Here is a 27,404-nt window from a genome sequence, read left to right as displayed (position 1 = left end):
CCAATTTCAGAGCACTACTGTTCTTTACATGATTTACAGCTCACTGTACTGTTTCCTGGCGTGTCTGTTCTTTTCCGATGCACATCCGTTTTATTGCATTGTGTCATGGTGACCAAGTGTGGTTCCTGGAACATAGTAAGGGCTCAAGAAGTACAGAATGGATGAATGAAGGACAAATTCTGCTCTGTATTCTCTGTATCCTCAACACTTACCATAGGGTATACAATAACAACTCAGTAACAAAATTTTAATTGTCCTGATGGCTACAACAAGGTTCTTGAATGTGTTATAAAACTTGTAATTCCTCAATAAGTCAAGCCTAATAAAGGGACACAAATGTGCTCCTGTTTGTTGACTTTTATAGGATAATTAAGTTGCAATTTATAGTAGCCATAAAAGAAGAAAACTTTTGAACAACTCTGCATACTTTTTTGAAAAATTGTGTGTAGTTCATAATATAAACAGAAAAAAAATACATTTTTGTCAAATTGAACCTGCCATATTTAAAAGATTAACAGCTTAAGATGTTATCTAGGATATTCTTTTTAGCATATATTTGGATGTCTTTTCTTTATGATTTTAAATGTATTTCTATAATTTATAAAGTTAGTTTACTCATATATTTTTGAGTTCTGGAAAATTGAAATTATTTTTTGATGAATATAGACATGAAAAGTTTAAATTAGTCCAGTCTAAACTTTACTAGAGTAATAGATCTGGAGTATTTTTGTCTCATATGAAATAAATAATAACTTGGATTTGTATTTAGAAAATATGAATTCATTAAAATTGCAATTGGATTAGTTGGTTTTTGTTTTTATTATTTTAGTTAAATTATAATGATATGTATTTAATGAGGAGGAAATTAAATACTTAGCAAATTATGGACATGTATTCCTTTTAATACATTGACATGTTTAACATAAAACCTGAGGTAAAGATAATGATTCAGTCATGGTTAAAAATGGGGATGGGGGAACATACCAGTGGATATACTAAAAATCCACACACTTGTCTTGTATTTGCTTTGTTCAGAAGGTAATGGTGACTTTGAAGTAGAAAAATATTGATTCATCATGTTACAGCCAGAGGGATATTAATACATTTTCCCTTTTTCCTTCTAGCACACTGATTTATGTCAGTACATGGACAAGCACCCTGGGGGGCTCCATCCAGATAATGTGAAGGTAGGAAAAGAGATTTTTCAAGCCACTGGTTACCATTTTTCATGTTCATTTTATTGAGCTTAAGCCTAACATCTCTGTCATAATTTAAAGTTAAAATTTTCTTTATGAAGAACAGTTATATAATCATTCAGTTTAGTTGGTAGAAACTTTTATCATTCAATATTTTCCCTGGAGAATATTTATTTAGATCATACTCTATTTTTTCTTCATGGAGAAGCATTTGCCAGCAATGAGTGGGATACACTGGAATCCTATTTTAACACTGCTTTCAGTAGAGGAGTTCTGTAGCTCTAACTAGGAACCCCATACCAAGGTGCCAATTGATTTCAACATAAGCATGCTTATGATCCAAAATGGTGTTATGATGTGTTCACAGTATGTGAGTTTTCATTCATTAGTTTTTTTTTTTTTTTTTTCATGGTTCTGGTGATTGAACCCAGGCTCTTATGTATGCTAGCGCTCTACCACCGAGGCAAATCCCCAGCTCCTTAATTTTTCATTTGTATGTATAAAACAGATGAAAGTTCTACTACCTACTGCTCTTTTTTATTTCCTTTACGAGGAATTTGATGACTGTGTCAAAAGAATGAAGTGCTGAGATTTTTGACCTAGCAAACATCTTGAGAAATTATTGTAAAATTTCAACCTTAAAACAGAAGACTCATCTTAGCATAGGCTAAGAATTAGAAGATTTCAAAACTTTATCTAAAGGCTTAGTGTACTTACATTTTGTAATTCAAGGGCTTCATTTCTTGATCCTAAGAACCATTTGAGTATTGTAGATGCATTTGAAGTAACATGATTAGTCTCCATTCCTTCCCTTTGTTATTTACATCAGTCTTTAAAACATGATATATTTTTTGTTTTGTAGTTTTTACTTTGCTTTTATAGATAAATATGCATACATGATGTTTTGTGTATTTCTTTTTCCTTTAGAAAAATAGTACCTATTATCTTTTTTTTTATTGTAAACAAATGGGATACATGATGTTTCTCTGTTTGTACATGGCGTAAAGGCATACCATTTGTGTAATCATAAATTTACATAGGGTAATGTTTGATTCATTCTGTTATTTTTCCCCTTCCCCCCCACCCCTCCCACATGAAATATACCATGAATATCTTTTAAAATCAATATATGATGATGTAACTCAGTCTTTCAGATAACTGTATATTATTCCGTAGTATGAATAAACAATAATTTTAACAGTTCCTTATTTTTGAATTCTTAAATTATTTCCAGAATATGGCTATTATAAATGATCCTAGAGTAAATATTAGTATAAAATCATTATGATTTATTTCTCTTGTATAGATACTTAATGGAATTGCTTGTTTAAGGCAGAGGTACAATTTCTGTATTCATGAGTTTGACTAGAACTTTTGCCCACAAGACTATAGACCACAGGTGGACTGTTTCCCTCTACTCTTCCCAGCATTGACTATAGCTGATCATTTTAAATTTTGCCATTCTGATTAGTAAGTCTGGAATGTTGGTGTTTGACTTTTGGTGACATAGAGCATCTTTTCATGTTCCCTTACCATTTGTAATTCACTTTATATGTATTGCTGTTTTTACACATTGTCCATTTTCTTACATGTTGTTCATTTTCCTACCAGTTTGTTTTTTTTAATAAATCATAGGTGTTTTTAATATTTATGACATTAATAACAAAGGTTTTTATGGTGGTAAGTAATACAGTTTAAAATACAGGAACTTGTAGGAAATTGGAAAAACAGTTCTCTTTTAAATAAATAATCAATATGGCACTTATAGTCTATTGATTTTTATATATATATCCTTTTTTCTTGAAAGATTTTCTTTATTATGAATTTGATTAATTTATTTTCATAAAAATCTGTTTTATGAAGTCCGTTGCCATAGTTTTTTAATAGTTGGGGAAGAAATTTTAGTAGATGAAAATGCTTGTTTTAATGTCTTGCCTACATTCAAGTCTAACTGTATCAATAGCATGTACAATACCATAATAATATCTAACAATATCATAACATAAACATAATTTTTTAACATTATAAAAACTCAAGTTCTTTCCTTTGTACATTCACATACTTCCTTTTCAGAGTTGATTGAGTTAAGAATTAATGGTACAAATGCATTCATATTCCTGTTTACCACTCTCACCCAGGAATCTGTAGAAAGGTCTTTACCTTTAGCTCTGGGGATCCCAAAGGTGTAGCAGCTACAGTGGAAATCAGCAGGTATTCTGAACTACGATTGACTTTTTGATTCAAATTCAGTGATAGGATGGAATTAAAGAAGTGACTGTAGATTTTCAAAGAGTAATGATACCACTTGGCTTTATTATCCTAATTCAGTTTTCTCAACCACCCCTCTTGGTGTTGCTAGGTATGAATAAGTGCTGTAGAGAATTTTACTGGTGAAACAAAGAAAGAAAATTCATTTCACAGACCATTTTTGTGCTCTGTGCCCTCAAGCCACCATCATTTACTGTATGTTCTGCTTCTTCCATTCCTTTTTATTTTTTCTTATCTCCTAATGGCCCTGGGGAGATGCATGTCCAGGTGGCTGTTTTTCACTAACTAGGATATAGTCCCTCAAACTACAGCAGTTCTTGTCCACATTTTACACGCTTTTCTTTCATATCATGGCCTTTCATCATATGTCAGATACTCAAAATTTACCACTTATTTCAAGTTCAGGTTGCACTGTGCCAAAAATAAACAAGCACTGATACTGTGAGAGATACTTCTTCTTTGGGTATACTAAGAAACTTAATAGTGAATGAGCATAGAAATAATGTCAAAAGAATTAGATGTGACACCTGCAATAAATCTAGATATTGGCTAAATACAGCAGGAATTATTTCCACTCACGAGTTGTTCAATGTGGTCACAGATTGATGCTATACTGTGTATTTCTTTGCCTTTAAAAGAATGTGATATGATTTACCTCATTGTATATCATTTTGAATAACTGAAAGGCGGCAATATATATTGCTATATAGGGATTCCTTTACCCGTAGCTAGTAAAATCTTGGCTCTATGAGGATTTTCCAAGGCAGTACTAACTATTTTAATTCTTGGCATGGTTGAATCCCAGGAAACCTCATCACTCATCATCAATGAGCTCTTTAAACTAGACTCCACAGTACAGTCACCCAGGAGGACATACTATATATAATGTAATATAAAGTAATAATAACATATATATGATATGGATCCTCTTTTCAACTCACTGAATTAGTATCAAAATTTAAAATCTCTTTAAGTTGGAAGAGTGGGCATTCACTCAGACTGAAGGAGAATCCAGGACTCCTATCATGACCCATAGTGCCCTCTTGTTTTCTCTGAAACCCTACACAACTCAATCTGTCTCCCTCAACCCCTACCACTCCCTGCAAACTCCGTAGACTGGAGGATATGTGTGATTGCTGGGGATCCTGGTCTGTTGCTCTCCCCATAAACCTGTAGCCTGCCCACCTCCATTGCTTCTTACCAACAGGGGAGGAAAAGTAAGTCAGCTTTAATTTTTTGCAACCTCCATATTAACAGTAGTGCTAGGCAGGTGGGAAGGTACACGAGAGAACTGGACACAGGGTCTGACCTGGGGTGCTTCAGAAAACAGGTATCTTGCTTTCTTCTCTGGAGAATCTGCTCAGTCTAAGAGAACAGAGGAAAAGAATTCAGACAACTCTACAATAAATATCCTGGTTAAAAAAAAATGAATTCAGCAAAGTAGTAGGTTATTAAATCAACACCTATAAATCAAATGCATTCCTATACACCAATGATGAATCCACTGAAAGAGAAATTAGGAAAACCACCCCATTCACAATAGCCTCAAAAAAAAATGCTTGGGAATCATTTAACAAAAGAGGTGAAAGACCTCTACAATGAAAACTACAGAACACTAAAGAAAGAAATTAAGGAAGACCTTAGAAGATGGAAGGATCTCCCATGCTCTTGGTTAGGCAGAGTTAATATTGTCAAAATGGCCATACTACTAAAAGCATTATGCAGATTTAGTGCAATTCCTATTAAAATTCCAATTATATTCTTCATAGAACTAGAAAAAGCAATCACGAATTTCATTTGGAAAAATAAGAGACCCAGAATAGCCAAAGCAATCCTTAGCAGGAAGAGTGAAGCAAGAGGCATCACAATACCAGACCTTAAACTATACTAAGGAGCCACAGTAACAAAAACAGCATGGTATTGGCACCAAAACAGATATGTAGACTAATGGTACAGATTAGAAGACAGAGACAAATTCACATAAATACAGTTATCTCATAGTAGACAAAGGCACCAAAAACGTTCATTGGAGAGAATACAGCCTCTTCAACAAATGGTGCTGGGAAAACAGGACATTCATATGTAGCAAAAACTGCAAGAAGTAAAATCAAGAATCAATAAATGGGATGGATTCAAACTAAAAAGTTGCTTCTCAGCAAAGGAAACAATAACGTGAAGAGAAAACGTACAGAATGGGAGAAAATCTTTACTACATGCATCTCAGATAGAGTATTAATATTCAGGACATATAAAGTACTCAAAAAACTTAACACCAAAAAAACCAAATAACTCAATTAAGAAATGGACTAAGGAGCTGAACAGACACTTCACAGAAGAGAAAATATAGTTGATCAACAAATGTATGAAAAAATGTCCATCCCTAGCAATTAGTGAAATGCAAATCAAAACTACTCTGAGATTTCATCTCACTCCAGTCAGAATGATAATTATCAAGAATACAAGCAACAATAAATGTTGGCAAGGATGTGGAGAAAAAGGTACACTCATACATTACTTTTGGGACTGCAATTTGGTGCAACCACTGTGGAAAGCAGTATGGAGATTCCTTAGAAAACTTCAAATGGAACCACAGTTTGACTCTGCTATCTCATCCTAGGAATATACCCAAAGGACTTAAAATCAGCATACTACAGTGACACAGACACATCAATGTTTATAGCCACTCAACTCACAATACCTAAACCATGGAACCAACCTAGGTGCTCTTCAGCAGATGAATGGACAAAGAAAATGTGGCATAGGGCTGGGGAGATAGCTCAGTTGGTAGAGTGCTTGCCTCATAAGCACAAGGCCCTGGGTTCAATCCCCAGCACCGCAAAAAAAAAAAAAAAAAAAAAAAAAGAAAATGTGGCATATATACACAATGGAATATTACTCAGCCTTAAAGAAGAATGAAATTATGGCATTTGCTAGTATATGGATGGAGTTTGAGAAAATCGTACTAAGAGAATAAGCCAAATCCAAGACATCAAAGACTGAATATTTTCTCTGATATGCCGAGGCTAATTCACAATAAAGGGGGTGCTAGGAAAGAAAAGAGGTACTTGTGATTAGGCAGAGGATAGTGAAGAAAGGGGAGTGAGTATGGGGGTAGGAAGGATAGACATTAATATCCTATGTGCATATATGACTATGTAACTGATGTGATCCTCTATCATGTACAACCAGAAGAGAAATTATACTCCATTTATGTATCATGCATCAAAATGCATTCTACTTTCATGTATAACTAATTAGAACAAATTAAAAATATCCTAGCTAACAAATGTATAAATTTGAGTAGGCAAAGGTGCTCCTATTGATTGAATATAGAAAGATAGAGATGGCAACTTTGAATGAAATTTTTATTAATAGTCTCAGAGAATTAAATCAAGATCATTCATTAATTAAAAGAATGGTTTTTTCTTTTTTTATTAGTGCATTATAGTTTACTTAATGGTGGAATTCATTGTTGCATATTCATATATGCATACAATATACCAATGTAATTTGGTCAGTATCATTCCCCAGTATTTACCCTTACCCATCTTTTCCTGCCACCTGATCCCTTTCCTTTGCTCATCTCCCTTTGAATTTCATGAGATTCTTCCCCTACCCCTGCCACTACACATGTACCTGTCTTTTCCTTTTATTCTTTTTTAGCTTTCACATATGAGAAAAAAAAAATACAACCCTTGACTTTCTGCATTTTACTTATTTGGCTTAACATAATGTTCTCAAGTTCCATCCATTTTCCTGCAAATGACATATTTCATTCTTCTTTACAGCTGAATAAAACTCCTGTGTGTGTGCACATGTGTACACACATATGTGCCACATTTCATTCATACACACACAGACACAGACAGACAGACAGACAGACAGACAGACACACACACACACACACATGCCACATTTTCTTCATTCGTTCATTCACCGACAGATGTAGGGGCTGGTTGCATAATTTGTCTGTGGTGAATTGTGCTGCTGTAAATATGGGTATACATGTAGAACTATTGTATGATGACTTTATTTCTTTAGGACAAATACCAAGGAGTGATAAATCTGGTCATTTGGTGGTTCCATTTCTAATCTTTTGAGAAAGCTTCATACTGATGGTAAATGCTAATTCACAATACTAATTTTTAATACTACCAATAGTATAAAAGTGTTCCTTTTTCTCCATATCCTCTTCAGTATTTATTTTTGTTTACATTATTTAAAACAATTTGTCTTATTTGTAGATGGACACAATACCTTTATTTTATTTACTATTTGTACGTGGTTCTGAGAATCGACCCCTGTGCTTTACACATGCTAGGCAAGTGCTCTACCACTGAGTCATACAGCCCCAGCCCTACTGTTGACATTCCTGATGTCTGCTAGAGTGAGATGAACTCTCCATGCAGTTTTGATTTGCATTTCCCTAATTGCTAATCATGTTGAACATTTTTTAAAATATATTTGCTAGCCATTTGTATTTCTCTTGAGAAATGTCTGTTTAGTTTGCCTGTTTGTTAATTAAGTTATTTGTTTGTTAGGGTTATTTTTTTTTGAGTACTTTATATATTCTGGATATCAATCCTCTGTCAGAAGAATAGCTAGCAAAGCTTTCCTCCCATTCTGTTGATTGTCTCTTCACATCCTTGTTTCCTTTGCTGTGCAGAACTTTTTTTTTTTTTTCTTTTTTTTTTCTTTTATTGTGAACAAATGGGATACATGTTCTTTCTCTGTTTGTACATAGAGTAAAGGCATACCATTTGTGTAATCATACGTTTACATAGGGTGATGTTGGTTGATTCATTCTGTTATTTTTTCCCCTTCCCCCCACCCCTCCCATCCCTCTTTTCCCTCTATACAGTCCTTCCTTCCCCCATTCTTGCCTCCCTCCCTAACTAACTAACCCTAAAACTAACCTCTCCCACGCCCCATTATGTATCATCATCCACTTATCAGCGAGATCATTCTTCCTTTGTTTTTTTGAGATTGGCTTATCTCACTTAGCATGATATTCTCCAATTTCGTCCATTTGCTTGCAAATGCCATAATTTTATCATTCTTTATGGCTGAGTAATATTCCATTGTATATATATGCCACAGTTTCTTTATCCATTCATCAACTGAAGGGCATCTAGGTTGGTTCCACAATCTGGCTATGGTGAATTGAGCAGCAATGAACATTGATGTGGCTGTATCTCTGTAGTATGCTGATTTTAAGTCCTTTGGGTATAGGCCAAGGAGTGGGATAGCTGGGTCAAATGGTAGTTCCATTCCAAGTTTTCTAAGGAATCTCCATACTGCCTTCCGGAGTGGTTGCACTAATTTGCAACCCCACCAGCAATGTATGAGTGTACCTTTTTTCCCACATCCTCGCCAACACCTGTTGTTGCTTGTGTTCTTGATAATCGCCATTCTGATTGGGGTGAGATGGAATCTTAGGGTGGTTTTGATTTGCATTTCTTTTATTACTAGAGATGTTGAACATTTTTCCATATGTTTGTTGATTGTTTGTAGGTCTTCTTCTGTGAAGTGTCTGTTCATTTCCTTAGACCATTTGTCGATTGGGTTATTTGTAGTCTTGGTGTTGAGTTTTTTGAGTTCTTTATAGATTCTGGAGATTAGTGCTCTATCTGAAGTATGATTGGCAAAGATTTTCTCCCACTCTGTAGGCTCTTTCTTCACATTGCTGATAGTTTCCTTTGTTGAGAGAAAGCTTTTTAGTTTGAATCTATCCCAGTTGTTGATTCTTGCTTTTGTTTCTTGTGCTATGGGAGTCCTGTTGAGAAAGTCTGGTCCTAAGCCGACATGTTGAAGATCTGGACCTACTTTTTCTTCTATAAGATGCAGGGTCTCTGGTCTGATTCCGAGGTCCTTAATCCATTTTGAGTTTAATTTTGTGCACGGTGAGAGATATGGGTTTATTTTCATTTTGTTGCATATGGATTTCCAATTTTCCCAGCACCATTTATTGAAGAGGCTATCTTTTCTCCATTGCATATTTTTGGCCCCTTTGTCTAGTATGAGAAAATTGTATTTATTTGGGTTTGTGTCCATGTCCTCTATTCTGTACCATTGATCTACCTGTCTATTTTGGTACCAATACCATGCCGTTTTTGTTACTATTGCTTTGTAGTACAGTTGAAGTTCAGGTATTGCAATACCCCCTGTTTCATTTTTCCTGCGAAGGATTGCTTTAGCAATTCTGGGTTTCTTATTCTTCCAGATGAATTTCATGATTGCTTGTTCTACTTCTGTAAGGTACATCGTTGGGATTTTAATTGGAATTGCATTGAATCTGTATAGCACTTTTGGTAGTATGGCCATTTTGACAATATTAATTCTGCCTATCCAGGAACATGGGAGATCTTTCCATCTTCTAAGGTGTTCTTTAATTTCTTTCTTTAGTGTTCTGTAGTTCTCATTGTAGAGGTCTTTCACCTCTTTTGTGAGATTGATTCCCAAGTATTTTATTTTTTTCGAGGCTATTGTGAATGGAGTAGTTTTCCTAACTTCTCTTTCTGAAGATTCATCACTTATGTATAAAAATGCATTGGATTTATGAGCATTGATCTTGTATCCTGCTACTTTACTGAATTCACTTATGAGTTCTAAGAGTTTTCTGTGCAGAACTTTTAAATGTGATGCCATCCCATTTATTAACCTTTGGCATTGTTTCCTGAGCTTTAAGGATTCTATAGAGAGTTATTGCCTACAACAAATGCGAGTGTAGACCCTGTGTTTTTTTTTTCTTGGTGTTGCATAGTTTCTGGTCAAATTTTTAGGTATTTGATCCATTTTTTAATTTTTAAAATTTGTTCTAATTAGTTATGTGTGATATTTGATCCATTTTAAGTTGATTTTTGTGCAGGGTGAGAGATAAAGATCTAGTCTCATTCTTCTACCTATGGATAATGAGGTTTCCCTTTTAAACCATTTGTTTAAATTGTTATCTTTTCTCTAGTGTGTTTTTGGTACTTTTGTCAACAGTCACTGTGGGGTTTGTCTCTTTGTATTCTCTTCTGTATCATTCATCTATGTATTTGTTTTTATATTTTTAGTACTGGGAATTGAACTCAGGGGCACTTAACTACTGAACCATATTTCCAGCCCTTATTTATTTATTTGTTTGTTTTGAGGATAGGATCTCCTTAAGTTGCATAGGGCCTCACTAAGTTGCTGAGGTTGGCCTTGAGCTTGCAATCCTCCTGCCTCAGCTTCCCAAGTTGCTAGGATTACAGACCAATATCATAGTGCCTGGCATATGTCTGTTTTTATGTCAGTACCATGCACTTTTTGTTGTTATAGCTCTGTAGTATAATTTGAAGTTAGATTTTATGATGCCTCCCATGTTGCTTTTTATGACTTAGAATTGCTTTGGCAATTTTGGGTCTTTTATTCTTCTAAATGAACTTTAGGACTTTTTTTTTCCCCTAGTTTTTTTGAAGAACGTTTTGTGAATACAAAAAGATTTTATTGAATTTGCAGTATCTTCAAGATAGTTCCTGGCCTCAGCTTTCAGCTTGCCAGTTGAGAAAAATGCAGCACTTTTCAAACAGCAGTTCACTGTGCAACCTCTCGATCAGCTATGTTCAGTCTGCTTATCTGTGCCAAATCTGTTCTTTGTGTTTCTTACTGTCTTATCCCTCCCCTCTATGGTGAACCAGCTTATCCACTGTACTCTTTTCTTGTTCTTTGTTCAAGGCACCCAAATTTCTGAGTCTCTAAGCCACTGTGACTTTCCAGTATTGAAATTCAGTGAGTTCCCTCTTTCACCGGTCTCTCTGAGATTCAGTACTCCTGTGCTTGAGTTTCAGATCACCAAGAAACTGGAAATGCAGCCTTCCTCTAATCCACCATTGGTGTGTTATATTTGAAAAGCAGAATTTAGGGGTTCTTGCAAATTAAAAATATAACAAACACAACAATTGAAAGATGGAAGATAAAGTTGAAGAAAATTTCCAGAAGAAGCAAAATATACAAAATGGGAAGTTAGAAGTCTAATCCAGGAGATCTAACATCTAAATAATTTGAGGAAAAAAGGAGAGGAGGGAATCACTGAATATTTACTACACTATGGCTTTTCTAGATGTGAAGAATGTGAATTTTTAGATGAAGAGCATGCATTAAATGCCCAAAACATTTAATGAAGGTAGTCTGACACTGATACTCATTGCAAAATTTCAGAACACTGGGTTTAAAGAAAAATCCTGCAAAAAGAAAACAGGTTTACTACGAAGAATCAATAGTTATAATGGCCTTAGGTTTGTCAAAAGTAACACAGGAAAGGAGATGTCTGTGGGATAATAGCTTGAAAATTTGGAAGTAAAATTATTTTCAACCTTGATTTCTATACAGACTATTAATGAAGTGTGAGAGTAAAATAATCATGTTCCATTTTGCAAGGAGTTGGAAATTTTGCCTATCTTACATTCTTTCTCAGGAGGCTACTTGGAGATGTACTTTACTCAGACTCAGGGAATAAACAAAGGAAGAGATGACCAGGAAACCATTTAACAGATTCTGAAACAAAAGAGAGGTAAAGAAAATCCCCAGGACAAGGATGAAGTGATTCCGGGATGACAATTATGCTTCAGCTGAGAAAGCAACCCCTCGTGGAAACAAGATCGAAGCCTCCAGGAGAGATTTCATTAAGAAAAAATTGTTAGGTGGGATCCTCATGTTTCTCATCAGCATTACAAGGTGGAAGAAGAGTTTGGTGCTGAATTGGTAAATAAGCACAAAGAAAACGAAAGGAAAACAAGCCAACAAAGAAAAGAACTAGCTCTTTACTAACACCAGAATCAGGAAAAATAATTATTTTTGTAGCAAAGATAGTCACACCATACTTCATGAGTCAGCTGTAAATAACATTTTTGAATGATAATGATTTATACATTAAGTGTGGACTTAATTCAAAACAAAGCCAAAAAACAAAAACACCTTTTTAAATGATCCTGCTGTAACTAAGCCCAGTTCAGGGCCAGTATCCTGGCTCCCTCATTTCATAGCATATACTTGTCAGTATCATTGAGATTAAGGGCTTTTTGACTCTGTGTCCAGTGTTTTTTTCCCTGTACCACATGATTAACACATTAAATGACTGTAATTACCTTGATTACTTATAATGTTGTGAGTACTCAGTCACATAGGTTTATCATGATTTTCATTTTAAGATAATAGTGATGCCTTTTCTGAGGGTATGAAAAATTTTAAAATAGATGGATGTAGCCTGTTAATGCCTTGTGTTTTGGCATCTGAATTGCAGAGCATGGAAGCAGACAGCCCTCATTACCATGTTGGTTTCCATGGGAGGCCACTCACCTAATTATGCATTGGTTTTTCTTCACTGTTTGCTGAGAGACAAGGCCCTCCTCCAGGGTTACATTTAGGATCTGCACTGCAGGTGAAATTATTCTCAAAGAAGTCTGACTATGACATAGTGACAGATGTCTCATGGGTATTTCTATTTGATGTATTAACATATTTTTTCATGTGGTGATATTTATTGTCACTTAAATCTATGAATACAAAATCAGGAACATAAGAATAATATTTACTAAGTTAACAGCTGTTCATAATGCTGTGCTAGATATTAATTAAAAGAAAACTAATTAAGCTAAAATAAGACAGCATAATTGTTCTACAAAATTTAGAGAGATGTGAAAACTAGGTGAGATAAGCTATTATCTTTAAAAGAGCATGTCCTTTTAGCAGTGCAGAACCTCATGTTTGACTGAGTACTTCACAGATCATTAAATGATGAGAATGTAATAAATATTGGATATTTATTATGGTGAACAAAACAATAGCACAGTGATCACATTCTTTTGCTTCTAAATTTGCCAGTTTTGACTTCTGGTTTCATCACTGTGCAATATAGAGATGATATATAGAAATGTTTTAAAATATTTATCTTGAATTTTGAAAATGTATTTATTTGTCTGTGTTTCTGTTTTGTGTATAATTGTTTATTGTTAAAAATGTGAATATTGTGCACTTTAGATGAGATTGTTTTTAGTGTGACTTGGGGAGAATTTTAAGTATTACAAAGGCAAAGTATCATGGAAGAATGGAGGCAAAAACAAAAACAAAAAACAGACAAACAAAAAAATCCAACCGGGACAGTACAGAGCTCCTTATTGCCATAGTAAAATATGGAGTATTTTGGTTAATTTTGTACTAATTTCCAGCAAAAAAAATTTTTTGAAAGTTTAATCATTTTTTATGAATATTCCTTTTTTGATGAATGTTTTCATTTTTTGATGAATACATACTGGGATAGATAGACTCCTAAGAAAAAGAAGTCAATGTTAAACAAATTTCTAGAATCATTTTGCTACTTATATTGCCTACAGAATGTGTCTACTATTAATATGGCATTCAGAAGTAAGTATTCACCATAAACTAATTATTTCTTCCTAAGCATTATATCTAATTTTTTGACAAATGAGTAATTTTAGCAATTAATTACTTGGAGGGCAATTTAAAACCTGTATCAAAAGCCTGGGGACATTGTCCTTCTTATAAATATTTATGATGATTAAAGACATAGCAACCAATTTCTAGAAGATAATTGTATATAGGAAATTGGCTAGAATGAATTTTGGAAAATTAGTTAATTTTTCCCTTTTATAAACTATTCAATTCAAATCATATTTAGATCTGGCTATCATAGATGAGTTGAATAAAAAAAATTATTGGTTTGTGATTTTACAATTCTCATAATTTTCAGATGGACCGTTCAGTTTTTTAAAAATGATCATCCTGGTTAAAATTTCCTCCTTTTTTCAGTTTTTCATAAACTCTTTAAAAATTGATTAGCATGAGAGACTGAACACTAAGTTTTGTTGAAAAAAGAAAGGATTAATTGATGCTGTCTTCAGTTGATATCCAGAAATGTAGATGTTCACATCTTATTACCATGATGAGATTGAATCTTCCTATGTTTTTACATAATGTACTTCTGTTTCCATGGTATAATGACTTTTCTAGAAGGTTTTCTGTAAAGCCACATTTGCTATTCTTTGAATAATTGAAAATAATCAAAGATTTTGAGCTCCCCGCTTTATTCTCTGAAGAATCTGAACTCCTATTGACATAAAACTGGTTTTTGTTTTTTATTTCAACAGAGATACTAATTATAAAGATATGAGGTTTGTTGTGGTTGAAAAGTTGCTATTTTTCTTTCATAGTCCAGAGAACAAGCAGGTGTATAACAGATAGAATAATGTTATGCCAAATTAAGATTGTCTTATACAGATGGCACCGAGAATTGATTCCTAAATGAGACTTTCTAATGTTCAGATGGAAAATCAAATGACATCCGATTTTCTCCATATTCTCCATTAGAACTCTCATTTAGCTCATAATGATTTTCTACTATGCATTACTGTGAATATTACAGAATCTTTCTTAATTCTGCATTTGAGGAAATAGTACTGTTTCATTAGGCCTTTTAAGAATGTTTTTAAAAATTTAACATCCAGTCTCAGCACCTGTCCAGGCTTCTTCAGAATGTTTTCATCCTATTTTTATTATAAGAAAATAAAATATCTAGAAAGTGGAGGATCAACAACAAAATAAAAGCAAAATTCCACATATCATTTCATAATATTAGACATTCAGGGGAAAATGAGTAGTGCATTTTCAGGTTTCATTGTGAGACCAGCTTTTGGTTATTTAGAATGTGTCTTTTGCATCCTTGGCATCATCTGCTGATCTGCTTGTTAACGATTTGTATGCAGCAAAAGAATCAAGACCAGCTAATTAAACAGTACACTCTTCCCCTAGAGGTGTTTTAAAATCCAGGTTGAAAAGAAATTACCCCCAAAGATTGATGAAATGTAAAACAAAGCCAGAAGTGTGTTATAGGATACTTATAAGATGGAAGCACCCAGCTTTGGGATTGATTACCTGTTGGAAATAGAGAAACACCAGTCTGTATTCCAGCTTCAGACCAGCTTGTTCTTGCCTTTCGGCAGACTTAAGGTGGAGCTGCACCTTTGTTTGCATGTTTACCTGACAGACGTGACACTCCAGGAGAAAAATCAGCCCATGTAATAGAGTGTACACACACTTAGAGGAATTTTTCTGATTGTCATGTGACTAGGCAGCAGAGCTTATAGGTATTTTCTCATCAATGTATGAATTCCTATTACTTTACACCTCTCTGAGAGGACATGGAAAGAGGTTTCTGATCAGATGTATCCAAATTCACAAGTCTATATTACATTTCATTTGAAATCAATTTTTCTCTATGTATTACTTGCTTTGATGAACTTTCTCTAAAACCTGTAGACTCAAGATTCATCCCTTTGTCAGATTTTCAGCCTGCATCTCTCTCTTTTTAAAAGGTTATATTAGACTTCTCAAGACATTTCATGGTGATTTAATATCTAAGAGGTTACTTTAGGCAGTAAAACTATTTAAAGTCTAAAAATATTTGTTCATTTGCATTGTGTGAGAAAAGAATGTCTCTGAATTTGGGGGATATAGCCTACATTCCTGAAGAAATTTGAATAGAAAGAATTGCTGACTGTTCCATTTCTAATTTGTATTCCATGATGATTATTTGCAGTTGTAAAAAGCATGGATCAGTCATGTCAACTATATAATTCTGACAGACAGAAAGTTGATGATGATGGAAGAGGATTATGTTACTTGAATCTCTTAGGAAAAACTCTTTCAGTTTTTCTCTTGGGAAATGGTTTTAGGTAACTATTAAAATCCAACAACTGAAGTTTGATCATCTTGTCTTCAAGAGTTATTACTCTGCTAGAAATACTGTTTCTAATCCTAATGCCAAGTTCAGGCTGATGACCAACTTTATTAAAGGGAAGGCTCAGCCCTCCCCTCATTCTTCTTCAGACACACACATCTTAATAGTTTAGAAACCTACTTGCGCTAGGTCTGCTTTCACAGAATGTGGTAAAACCAGGATCTGTCTCTCAGCTCCATCTGACTCCTTGTAAGTCTCCCAGTTCTAGGTTCAGAGGCTTCAGATTAGACTGCCTACTCACTGTGGGCACCACCATGCTCAAAGCAACACCTTGCTTGGTATCCACCATTGCTTTGAGACAGAAATGAAAGGTGGCATTTCTTGGCAAGCCCCAGGATCACAGAAGCTGCAAGCAGTTATTCAGGAGTTTGCCATGTACCTGAAATTCTCATTTTTGGAGTTCAACCTCTTGAAAAAACTATCAACTTTAGGAAAAGAATGTGTTAATATTCCAGGATCTTAGAGATGTAAATTAACTGTTGTTACATTTATTTAGAAATTGTGAAACATGTTATATATCTCAGGGACTTGAGGGAATGGAATGAGGAAGCAGAAGTAGAATTAAAGAAATTCAAAGGGCAGAAAAGTGCCAAGACAAACTCTCTCTCCTGTATACATTTTCCAAAGAACTGGACTTTTATGAAGTACATTGCCAAAAAATACACATGTGGCATGATGCCCTGGCATAAATGCTGTGTCTTACATTGTCTCAGTAACACACTTAATACTTTCAAGTAAGTCCAAAATGATTCACAAATTATACTATAATGTTGAATAACTAGGTTTTTATTTCTGTCTCCTTTATATCTCTGTATAACCTTCTAAGAATTGTTTACAAAATTTAACACATCAAATTACAATGATGCTTTATAAAATGGAAACTATTTAGATGTGTATTAGATGTATTGTATTATGAATTTGGATTTAATATTTACACTAGGTATTTTGAAACAAAGTAGAATGAATCATGATGAATCATGCTGTGGCTTTTAAAAATTGAGGAAGACCTAGTATTGCAGTAATGCCATTATCTGATGTATACTATAAAATATTATGACATTCATTAGATATTTGGGGGACTCAAAGTTTCTAATTAGCATTTTTGGAAAAGTGGACTTATGGGTAATTTAATGATTTTGAAGCCTATGGGTTTTAAATAATGTAGTGTTAAACATAGAACATTTTATTTGAAATATTATCTATGTACAATTTTGGTTTATCTGCCTGTGTCACATTTTGTAGCCCTGTGCTCACACAAGGTATAACTACTTTAATCAATAGTATCCATATTTTTGAGTAGCAGTCCTCTTAATTGTGGTTTCAGAGTAAGACAAAAATGAATTCAATTAACAGTACTACCTTGTATTTGCTATGCGTCTCTTTGGCCAATTAATTTCTCTGAGCCTTTATTTCTTTTTCTACCTATAAGGATGTTGTGATGATTGAATTATCTGATAAATATAAAACACTTAGCTGCAGTAAGTAAGCCTTCAGTAGATGGTAGATTTACTACCATGATAGTACAGTTGTTTGATTTACAGAGTCTCTTTATAGTTCTATTATTCAAAAAAATTATAGAATTATATAAATTCAAAATGTAAATGGCTATTATAGACACTAAAGATGCAACCAATCATTTTGAAAATGAGAAACCTAAGATACACATATGTTTAGCATAGCCCTAAAATAATAGAAAATTAGATTAGCAGTCTTTGTAAGAGTACCACCATGGTAGGGTCAATTGCTAACAGCTCTTATTAGTAGACTTATTAGTCTCCTGCAATCTCTAAAAGACCCTGGATATTTTTGTAAGGAGTTCATGCCTTGAAAATCTGTAAGATGTGCTTCATCTCCTATCAAGTAGAAACACATATATTAAATAATCCATGTATTTCTGATCATTAATGGAACCTAACAACTCTAGACATTGAGAAAAAGGAACATCTAATCTCAGGTCTTTAGACATGGATGGGAGGGATGGTTAGAAGCTCCTAGCTCACTGTGCCAGAAGTTCTTCTGGGCAATAAATGCAACATTTTATATCCAATAATGTATGCTTTTCAGCAGGTTCCTTTAAAAGTTGTAATGAAGTCACTTGTCTTTATATTTTTTTACCTGTTTAAAGTTTAAAGAATTTTCAGAAGGAAATAGATGAAGTATTAGTGGGTACTCTCAAGAAGACTATGCCATGGTGCTAAGCATGGGAACTGCTTCCTGCAGGGGATGGCAAGACAACTGGGCTAAAGATAGATCTGCTGCTGACAAAAGTGTCCCTGTTCATCATATCGTTGCTCTTCAAGGCATTTTCTCGTTGGCATTTTTATTGCAGAAGCTGAACATACTCAAACCAGAATATAAATCATTAGTGATCATACTGACGAATTGAGAGGAATCTCCTTTTATAAAGATTGAGTAAAATATCCTGAGGCAACAAATTGTTCTCAGGAAGACCTTATGGCTATTAGAATAGAAGAGGGGAAGACAGTTCCAGATATAATTTATCAACCTCAGTACATGACACTGCCTTCTGCCACATTAGTTTTTTCTAAGAAAGTTTTAAATAGCAAAAACAAAAATCCAGGACTTTGTGTGTGGTAGTGCATGCCTGTAATCCCAGTGACTTGGGAGGCCAAGGCAGGAGGACTGTGAGTTCAAAGCCAGCCTCAGCAACTCAGTGAGGCCCTAAGCAACTCACAAGACCCTGTCTCTAAATAAAAAAATTTCAAAAGGACTGGGGAGATGGCTCAGTGGTTAAGTGCCCCTGGGTTCAATCCCTGGTTTCCCCCTGCCACCCCCTCAAAAAAAAAAAAAAAAAAAAAGAATTTGTGAATTTAAGAATCATATTACATGTTATTCGAGACTGTGTACTCGAGTTCACCTTATAATACAGTAATATTTATACTTCCATGCATTTAGCAAGCATAGACCTTGATTCTGATGAGTGGTGAGGTTTAGGAGCACAAGGTGTCAGAGGATTACCATGAGAACGATTCCTATTCCTTTAGAGCTTTAGTTTTCTCATTTGTTTAAAAGGACAAATGCAGGATTATAGATGGAAAGGTTAAGTAATGTAAAAGTCTTTGCTCTAAGGCTGTAGTCAGTATTGGTCTCCCTTCTTTTCTTCTTAGCATTTGAGATTCCACAGATGTTTACCAAGTTTAAACAGTAAAGCTGATTCACACTCTGTCTCTGAGGGTGGCCTCCTCTTCAGTGGTCCTTTTTGTTCTCACAGTGTCCTCTGGTTTTTCACAGCAGATCAAGTACAGCTATTTGTGTCATGGTTTATACCACAACCAAGAGAAGTGACTTTTTCAATCATCTAGATGGTAAAGTGAGGTACTTGCCTGCTTAGGTAGAGGAAGAAATCCCCAACCAAGACTTGAGTTTTCTCCACCTTTCCAAAGAGAACAGCTGGGCATTCCATTTAAGACAGCAAGGCACTACCTCCTTAGCGCATCCCACACCTGCCCATCAGTAATATGCTATTAATCACGTTAAGACGTTATTTGTCAAGTGTCTAGTTTCGAATGGTTTCAGTGAACTCTTTCATTGCTCCTTATCACCAATTGCTTTTATGATGGTGAGTTGGCAGTTTTATGGTTTCAGATATTGTCTTATTTGTTTAAATTTTTCTTCAGAATTTATGTTATGACTGCTTGTTTTGTCTCCCTAATTTTCCCCCTCAGATTAGCAAGGGGTTTATCATATCATTTCTACTCCTGTGTCTAGTGAATGCTTAATTCAGTTTCCTTTTAAAATGTTACGAGTATTATATTCTGTGTTGGAGTGGCAAGTTCTCTGATTCACCTTCTTTTCACAGTCTGCTCTCCCTGTAATGGTAGAATCAGTTTTAATACCTTTTTGTCATTAGATCATCCTCTCTCTGTGGCTTCAGTTTACTTGCTGCACATTACCTTTGTGAGGCATATCTTTGTCTGTGATCTGTTTGTGTGCCCATCATACCCAGCACACCATGAGTTCGAGTCCAGGGACCACGTCTTTTATCTATTCATCCTTATATCCCTCTTCCATGACAACAGCATAGGATAGTTTGGTTGGCACCTTATTAACCTCCCAGTGAATATGCTCTATGGTGATTTATTCTGACTTAACTTTCTGCATTGCTCAAAGTACTAAAAATTTGTTGGAATTCTATTTGTCATGTTTGAAACTTGTGTACACTTAGATATGGAGTGTTTGGTTGCATCCTTTCCTAATACTGATTTCCCTAATCTCCTTTAACATGATATCCGATTTGAATAGCTCTGGATTAGCATGAGGATTATATATTTTCACTAATTAGTAAAGGTATTAAAACAAGAGTCCTTTGGTACTGCTTGATCTACCCATTTCTGCCCTTCGCTTCTAGTGAATCCCATTCTAGGGTTTTCTGGTTTTTTTTTTTTTTTTTATCTGCCACCATCCAGATGTCTCTAAATTCAGTTCAATAATCCTATTACTGACACAGGAGTGTTGGCTGTATACATAGTTTATGAAGGTGGTGAATATGACTGTGTTAGACGTGTGTAGAGGCTGCCTTGGGAACATAGAGAAGCACCTCATGGCCATCTGCAGGTGTGGGGCTGAGGTCCTGGACAGCGGGTCAGGGAGGGCTCCAGAGAGGTGGAATTCCTAAGGAGAGACTGAAGAGTATGGAAATTAGTAGGCCAAGGGGAGAGGGAACTTTTCTGACAGAATAAGTAAGAACAAAAGTAGAGTTGAGAAACAGCATGCTCTATGTGTGGGGGAAGGGAGGCAGAAGTAGGGAGTGGAGGCAGATTGCAGAAAGCCAGAGAATGCAGAGTAATAATGACCCTGAGCCCTCACATGGAGTTAGTGCTCAGCTCAGCAGCCTTGGAGACTGTGCTGTTAGGTACGCACGGTTCTGTCCTTCGCAGTTGGAGGAAGCAGCTTCCGTATCAACATATTGCCTGCATGTGTTGATTTCTGGCCATGGTTCCTATAGTGGGGTGGCTAAAGGCACAGACTTTGTAGTGAAGTTTGAGCCCTGCTTCTACCACTTACGTGCTTACTGTGTGATCTTCACAAACTGTACTCAGTTTCCTCATCATTAGTTTGGAGATAATAATAGTACCTACTTCGTTAAAATTGTTACTGAGGTGAAATAGTCACCTTTTGTTTCTTTCAGACTAAAGAAGTATGGATTTTCTTACAAAATTGAAACTCTAAGCTTCAAAATATGGGGTTGGATTAGAAGTGAGGAAGGAGGCTGGTGTTAACTTAGATCTTTCCATCTCCTATGCAGAAAAGGTCTGAGAACAAGAGAAGTCAAGAGAAATGTTTGTTTTCTGGGTCTTTAAGCCAGTGTTTTAATCCAGACTAACAGAGCAAACATTTATTCCCTAAGACTTACACTCTGGAAATAATGATACCATGCCTTCACTGCCTGCTATGCAAATTGTCACACACAAAGATTTTGTGAAGAATTAAACTTACTGTTATTTCAAGGTTTTTTTCCTTCTTCAAAGTATTACTTGGTTTTCATTGATTCTAGTTAGTTGGAACATTCCAAAAATGCTAGGTACCAGGGCCAGGGATTTGGTAATCTTTTACATTTGCGTATTCCAGAATCCTTATGCTGTCTGTCTTTTATCTTTACAACTTCCTCAGAATTTCCTTTTGTTAGTAGCTAGTATATAGACTAGAATGTTGGTGGCAGAAGTAAGAACATTTGTTTTTATTTTTGTTTTAGGAGATTGAATTTTTAAAATACTATGTCAATTAGAATAATTTGGCAAGTAAATTGTTTTACAATAATCTCTTTTTCATAAGCAGAATACTGGGAAGTCTGGTAGTAAATCATCCTTTTTGTTATCAAAATATAAACATTTGATAAGATCCAAATTAAAATTTCACAGAGAAAGCCATTAATCATTTAAGTTATTTCCTCACAAAAGTTTTGCCTTTGAATTCTTGACGTCTCTGTTTTCTGTTTCTTTTCCCATTAGGATAGGACTGCTCTGTAATTAGTGAAGGTACATGTCTGTCTTTAGGCAACAGCCTAATCTCTATGGCCATATGTATAAAAGCAGTATAATTACAATGAAGTATTAATTGGACCATGTGACTGTTTTTGTTTTAATTATTTCAAGTCATCTTTCTCTTCCTTAAAGCATGTTAAGGGGTCAATTCATGGGTACCATGTTTATGTCATTTCTATGGAATTAAATATATACACATTTACAAAAACAGTACTCTTTTATATGTTACAACGTTATGGATATCTCTCTTAGACATCATTTTAGTCCTGGAGAAATAAAGTATTATAAAGAATTTATTTATTTATTTTTTTACATTTTACTTAATTTACAGAGCCTAGGTGAGAATGTAGATCTCTCTAATAGGTTGTTAGCAATTCTCAGATTTATTCCTTAATGGATTAGGGATTTACATGTCAGTACTGTACATTCTATTTAATAATTTGGTAGGAAATTTAGTGATGGGTACCCATTTTCACTAAATGCAAGTATTTGTCAGACTATATATAGAAACCGGCATTTGTCTGAATTTGGATTTTAACTTTTGTCTTCCTATTTTTTCAGTTGTTTTTATTTCAGTTGCTGCGAGGGCTGTCTTACATCCACCAGCGTTATATTTTGCACAGAGACCTGAAACCACAGAATCTTCTGATCAGTGACACGGGGGAGTTGAAGCTGGCAGATTTCGGTAGGAAAGCAGTTAATTACCACTCTATTTTGTCACACGGTGAAAGTGCCAGGCAGATGGTGGCACTGCATTTGTTAGGTGTACCACTTCTGTCATCATAGAGCATGGTAAATTTTTTTCTGGAAAGAAGATTTTTTTATTATTATTATAACATAAAACATAATGGTGGATGGATTTTTGTAAAATCTAGGCTGCTTATTAGTCTGGCTTAAATAACCATAAGCATAAATCAGATCTCAGTATATATGTTTCCAAAGGAAATGACAGAAAAATGTTGAGCATAAAATATACTCAAGGAAATCATTTTTTTAACTTTTTTATTATGATAACATCAAACATACTCAAAAATAGAAGGATGTAATACTCCGTCACCCAACTTCAGCATTATAATTATTTTGCCAAACTTAAAGAAACTTAAAAGTTAGATGAACCATTTCAGGGCATTGTAGGATGTATAGTAATCAATAATGTATGTTTCCTGAGGGTTTCTAACTTGGAAATCTAGGGACAGTTTGACCTTTACCAAAATGACTTTCATTTCAAGCATTTTTCACATTATAATAATGGATATAAATATTCCTATTTAAAAGTCAGAGTCCTGGAATGGGACCCTTTATAAGTCATTCCTTCCTAGGAAATTTTAAGATGGTGTTTCCCAGCTTAGACACTTTTCTCCAAACATGGCTTTGAAGGGTCTAAAGGAGTTCAGAACTGTCGTATCCTCCTTGCTAGCTCCCTTCCCCTGACCAAGGCTTACACTGCTGCTTTGCTCAGGCTCTCTTTCCCACAAGAAATCCTGTTCAGTGGGTTCCCAGCACTGGGGGCTGATGCCTGATGGCAGCATCATGTGTTGACATTGCATTACCTCAATTATGTTTGAATACATATTCTGATTAGAAAATCGTTTCATTAAGAATGGAATGAAAATATTACCCTTGGGACATTGATGCCTGTGGTTGCGATATGGGCTTTTGCTGAAATATGATTATCTTTTCCCACTCCAGCCCCCAATAAATAAAAGAAGGCAGGAAATGATTATTTTGTATTTCAAGGTTAGTAGACTGTTGAATGACTTTGGAATGAATGTACTCTGTTGGGATTTTTGTATCTTTTTTTTCCAAAAATGAAATAAAGGAAAAGTTAGGATTACTAATGATATATTGCAAAACTTTCTTTTATTTACCCACTTTGATAAAAATGATGAAATTTTGTGTTTGTGTTTATGTGTGTGTGTGTGTGTGTTGTTGCCAGATTTAGCATCAAGATTCTTCTAGGTGGCTGGATAAAAAATCTATTATACTGTAGAAAATAATGGGAGGGTAGATGCATCTGAGAGAGAAGGTTTACCGTTCCTCAAATTCAAAGTTGTTGGCTTTCCTGTGAATATATTTTGTAGATTGTCAGTATGAGTAAATTACAAGGAATTTACAGTGATTTCTTTATGACATACCAATATACTATAAGGTATTTGTTGTAATAAATTATTGCATTGACTTTTAATTATGGATTGAACATGTTTTATATATTTATATAAATATATTTCATAGAATTGATTGGTCTATATAGCCAAGGCTACAATAGGATTGTATGTATGTGCTTATTGGAGATTATTTTAAGATGATGATATTACAATAGCCAGGTAAGTTTGTCTTGAAAGATTCTTATGATTCTTTAAAACTGGAGACCATCATGCTTTGTGAAATAAACCACATTCAGAACGTTAAGGGACAGAGGTTTTCTCTCATACACAAAAGCTAAGAGATATAAAGGAATAAAATGAAGGATCTCATGAAAACAGAAGAGCGATAAGGAGAACAGAGATAGGGGATCAAGTGGGAGGGAGGAATTGAGGAGGAGGAGAAGAACTGGGAATAAAATTGATCTTGTATGAATATACCACACTGAATTCCACTTTTATGTATAGTTATAATGCAACAATGAAAAAATATTATGTGTAAATAATCAGAAGGAAGATCAGAAGAGTAGAGGAAGGGAAATGGGACTGTGAGGGCAAGGAGGGGAAGTACTAGGGAATATATTGAAGCAAATTATGTTATGTACATATATGAACATGTCACAGTAAACCCCACTGTAATGTATAATTATAATGCACTCACTAATAAAAACATAAAAACTGATGTTTTATAATATTGGATTGAGAAATCAATTGATTCTGATCTTTAAACAATTATTTAGAAAATTTGGAAAGTATGAATAACTCAAATGGCAATATTAGCAATTTTGTGTATAAATTCTCAGTCCCTTTCTGTTCCCTTCTTCCCCTCCTCTCATTTCCTGCCTCATATGTTTATTATACATCCTCAAAAAATGAAACACTGTTTTAAAGCATTTTTCATGTAAGAATATACCATGAACCTTTTCTCATGTTATTAAGAATGGCAGAATCGCCATACTTATTGCCCACAACCTAGTCTCTGTTCAATCCCTTATCAATAAATATTCTAGTTCTTAATAGTTGGCAGAATTCTTTACTGAGCATCTTTGAAGTGAAAACTGTATGTGCTGCAAGCATTTGGTTCTTCCGCCCAGACTGCTCTGGGAGGGTTGAGCTCAGGCCCCTCCCCTTGGTGTCATGGGCTGATTCTTCTAGCTTGGAATGCTCACTTGGCGTACATCCTGTGCAGGCAGTGTAATGAGCGAGACTCATTCGCCAACTGACAATTTCCCCCAATTAATTGTGCATTATTTTTGTCTTTTAATTTAAGACATGCAATTAACTGTGATTTACTGTGTTTGGGCACGTGTGTGTGTCTGAGATGAAGGAAACACACTGGAAACTATAGAGAAGCTAAACAGTCAAAATAGGATGATTCCAGGCAGCAGAACAATTAGAAACACAAGGTCTTAATTCAGAGTCTGACATATAAAGAGCTTGAGAAACCATTTCTTTGTCTTACCTTTCTTTATGTGAGCAGCACCATAAAATTTTGATTAAGAGACAAATGCAATCTGTATAAATGTATTTTTTGTATTGTAGATACTACTTTCTGATTAAAAATATGTTGGGGGAGTAAAAACACTGACATTTACTATGTTTGTTCTTTGTATTAGACAGTTAGAAATTCTTGGTTCATTGTCTTCTCAACCAGGTGAAGTATAGTAACCTAATTTGTTTAGAAAAGACATGAGAATCAAGGAGGGTTAGAAACTTGCTGAGGCTTGGTAACACAGATAGCTAGTTGCAAAACTGGAATTTCATATGCAATATGCTTGATGCATGTCCTTCAATCTCAGGTGGCCCTTGGTCTTTATTTTTATATGTATGTACATTTTACCTTATAGGACTACCTAATTCTCTCATAAATTATGTATCATTATATATATGTATGTATGTATATCTATGCTGTTTTTTAACATGTAACAAATATGAAGCCCATGTTATGTAAATAGATTTCACTAATACAAAATAAATGCATCACATAATTAAAAGAACATTTTGTCATTTAACTAAGTTCAGCTTTAATATTTGGCAGAATTTACAAAATAAACCAGACAGTTGTATATTTATACACCCATTTGACTTTCAACAGAATGCAGTTCTGAGTTCCAGGTGATCCAAATGCCTTAACCATTTTTTTTTTTTCTTATTAGCACCAAGTCACACTTTAGCACTTACCTGAGCCTTATTTCCCATGTGCATATGGAATAAGTACATTACACTTGATTTTGAATCCCTGTGGTTTTCTTGTTGCAGAGGTTTGTTCTACCTATGCATAATAAAATCAAGAGAGAGTATTCAGTCTCATTTCCTACTTGATGGTTTGTCTTCACCTGATCTATAGGCAAACTATTTCAAATCATTTATTAGCATCTGTCTTTGCCACCTTGCTGCTGCTTGTGTACTGTGGTGCAGCCAAATCCCACATTTGTTCCCACATCACTGCCTTGTACGTGGCCTTTCCCTTTGCCTGGGTTGCTCATCCTGATCCACATGTGGTTGTCTTTATCTGATCATAGAGGCTGTAGTCTATGTCACCTCGCTAAAAATAGAAACTCCCCTTATTAGCCTCCCATTTAACTTCTTCAGTGGCACTTCTGGTATACTGAAATTATTTGATTCATTTGTTTATTTTATTTTTTGCTTCAATTACTTGATCGTAAAATCTGTGAGTGCAGAATTTGACCTTTGTTGCCCGTTGTTGTCTGTGCTGTGCCTAGAACCACAGAGTAGATGGTTTAGCACCCAGTAGCTGCTCAGTTAATTGGTTGAATGAAATAAAATACAAGCATGACTAAATGAATGTGAAGACTAAGGTTCATTTGAATTTACTAATTTCCGTTCAGTTAGTTTTGGCAAACTAGCATTTCATATTTTTCTCCTTGGCAATGATGTCCTGGGTATGCGCAGGTTAAGAGTGTGGATGGAATTGATGACTGTAGGTAGTGCTAAGCCTTGGGATTGCTTTGAGTCTGATATAATCATCACTGAGAGATTATAAACATACATGAAAGAT

At 34.8% G+C, this 27,404-nt stretch overlaps 1 protein-coding gene across 4 annotated transcripts in view; it reads left to right on the top strand.

Annotated features, from left to right (window-relative positions):
- The window catches only part of Cdk14 (cyclin dependent kinase 14), a 549,244-nt gene that overhangs the window by 270,549 nt on the left and 251,291 nt on the right, over positions 1-27,404 (top strand). For all 4 annotated transcript variants that reach the window (XR_007109786.1, XM_047560804.1, XM_047560806.1 and 1 more), the window contains 2 exons: positions 1,125-1,187; positions 22,806-22,929. Coding sequence is in view for 3 of the 4 variants with exons in the window: in XM_047560804.1 (XP_047416760.1) it covers positions 1,125-1,187; positions 22,806-22,929 (187 nt within the window). In the remaining variant the exon portion in view is untranslated. The remainder of the gene's footprint in view (positions 1-1,124; positions 1,188-22,805; positions 22,930-27,404) is intronic.

This window comes from Sciurus carolinensis, chromosome 8 (genome assembly GCF_902686445.1).
Source record: "Sciurus carolinensis chromosome 8, mSciCar1.2, whole genome shotgun sequence".
Taxonomy (NCBI): Eukaryota; Metazoa; Chordata; class Mammalia; order Rodentia; family Sciuridae; genus Sciurus; species Sciurus carolinensis.
This window is presented reverse-complemented; position numbering and strand designations above follow the sequence as displayed.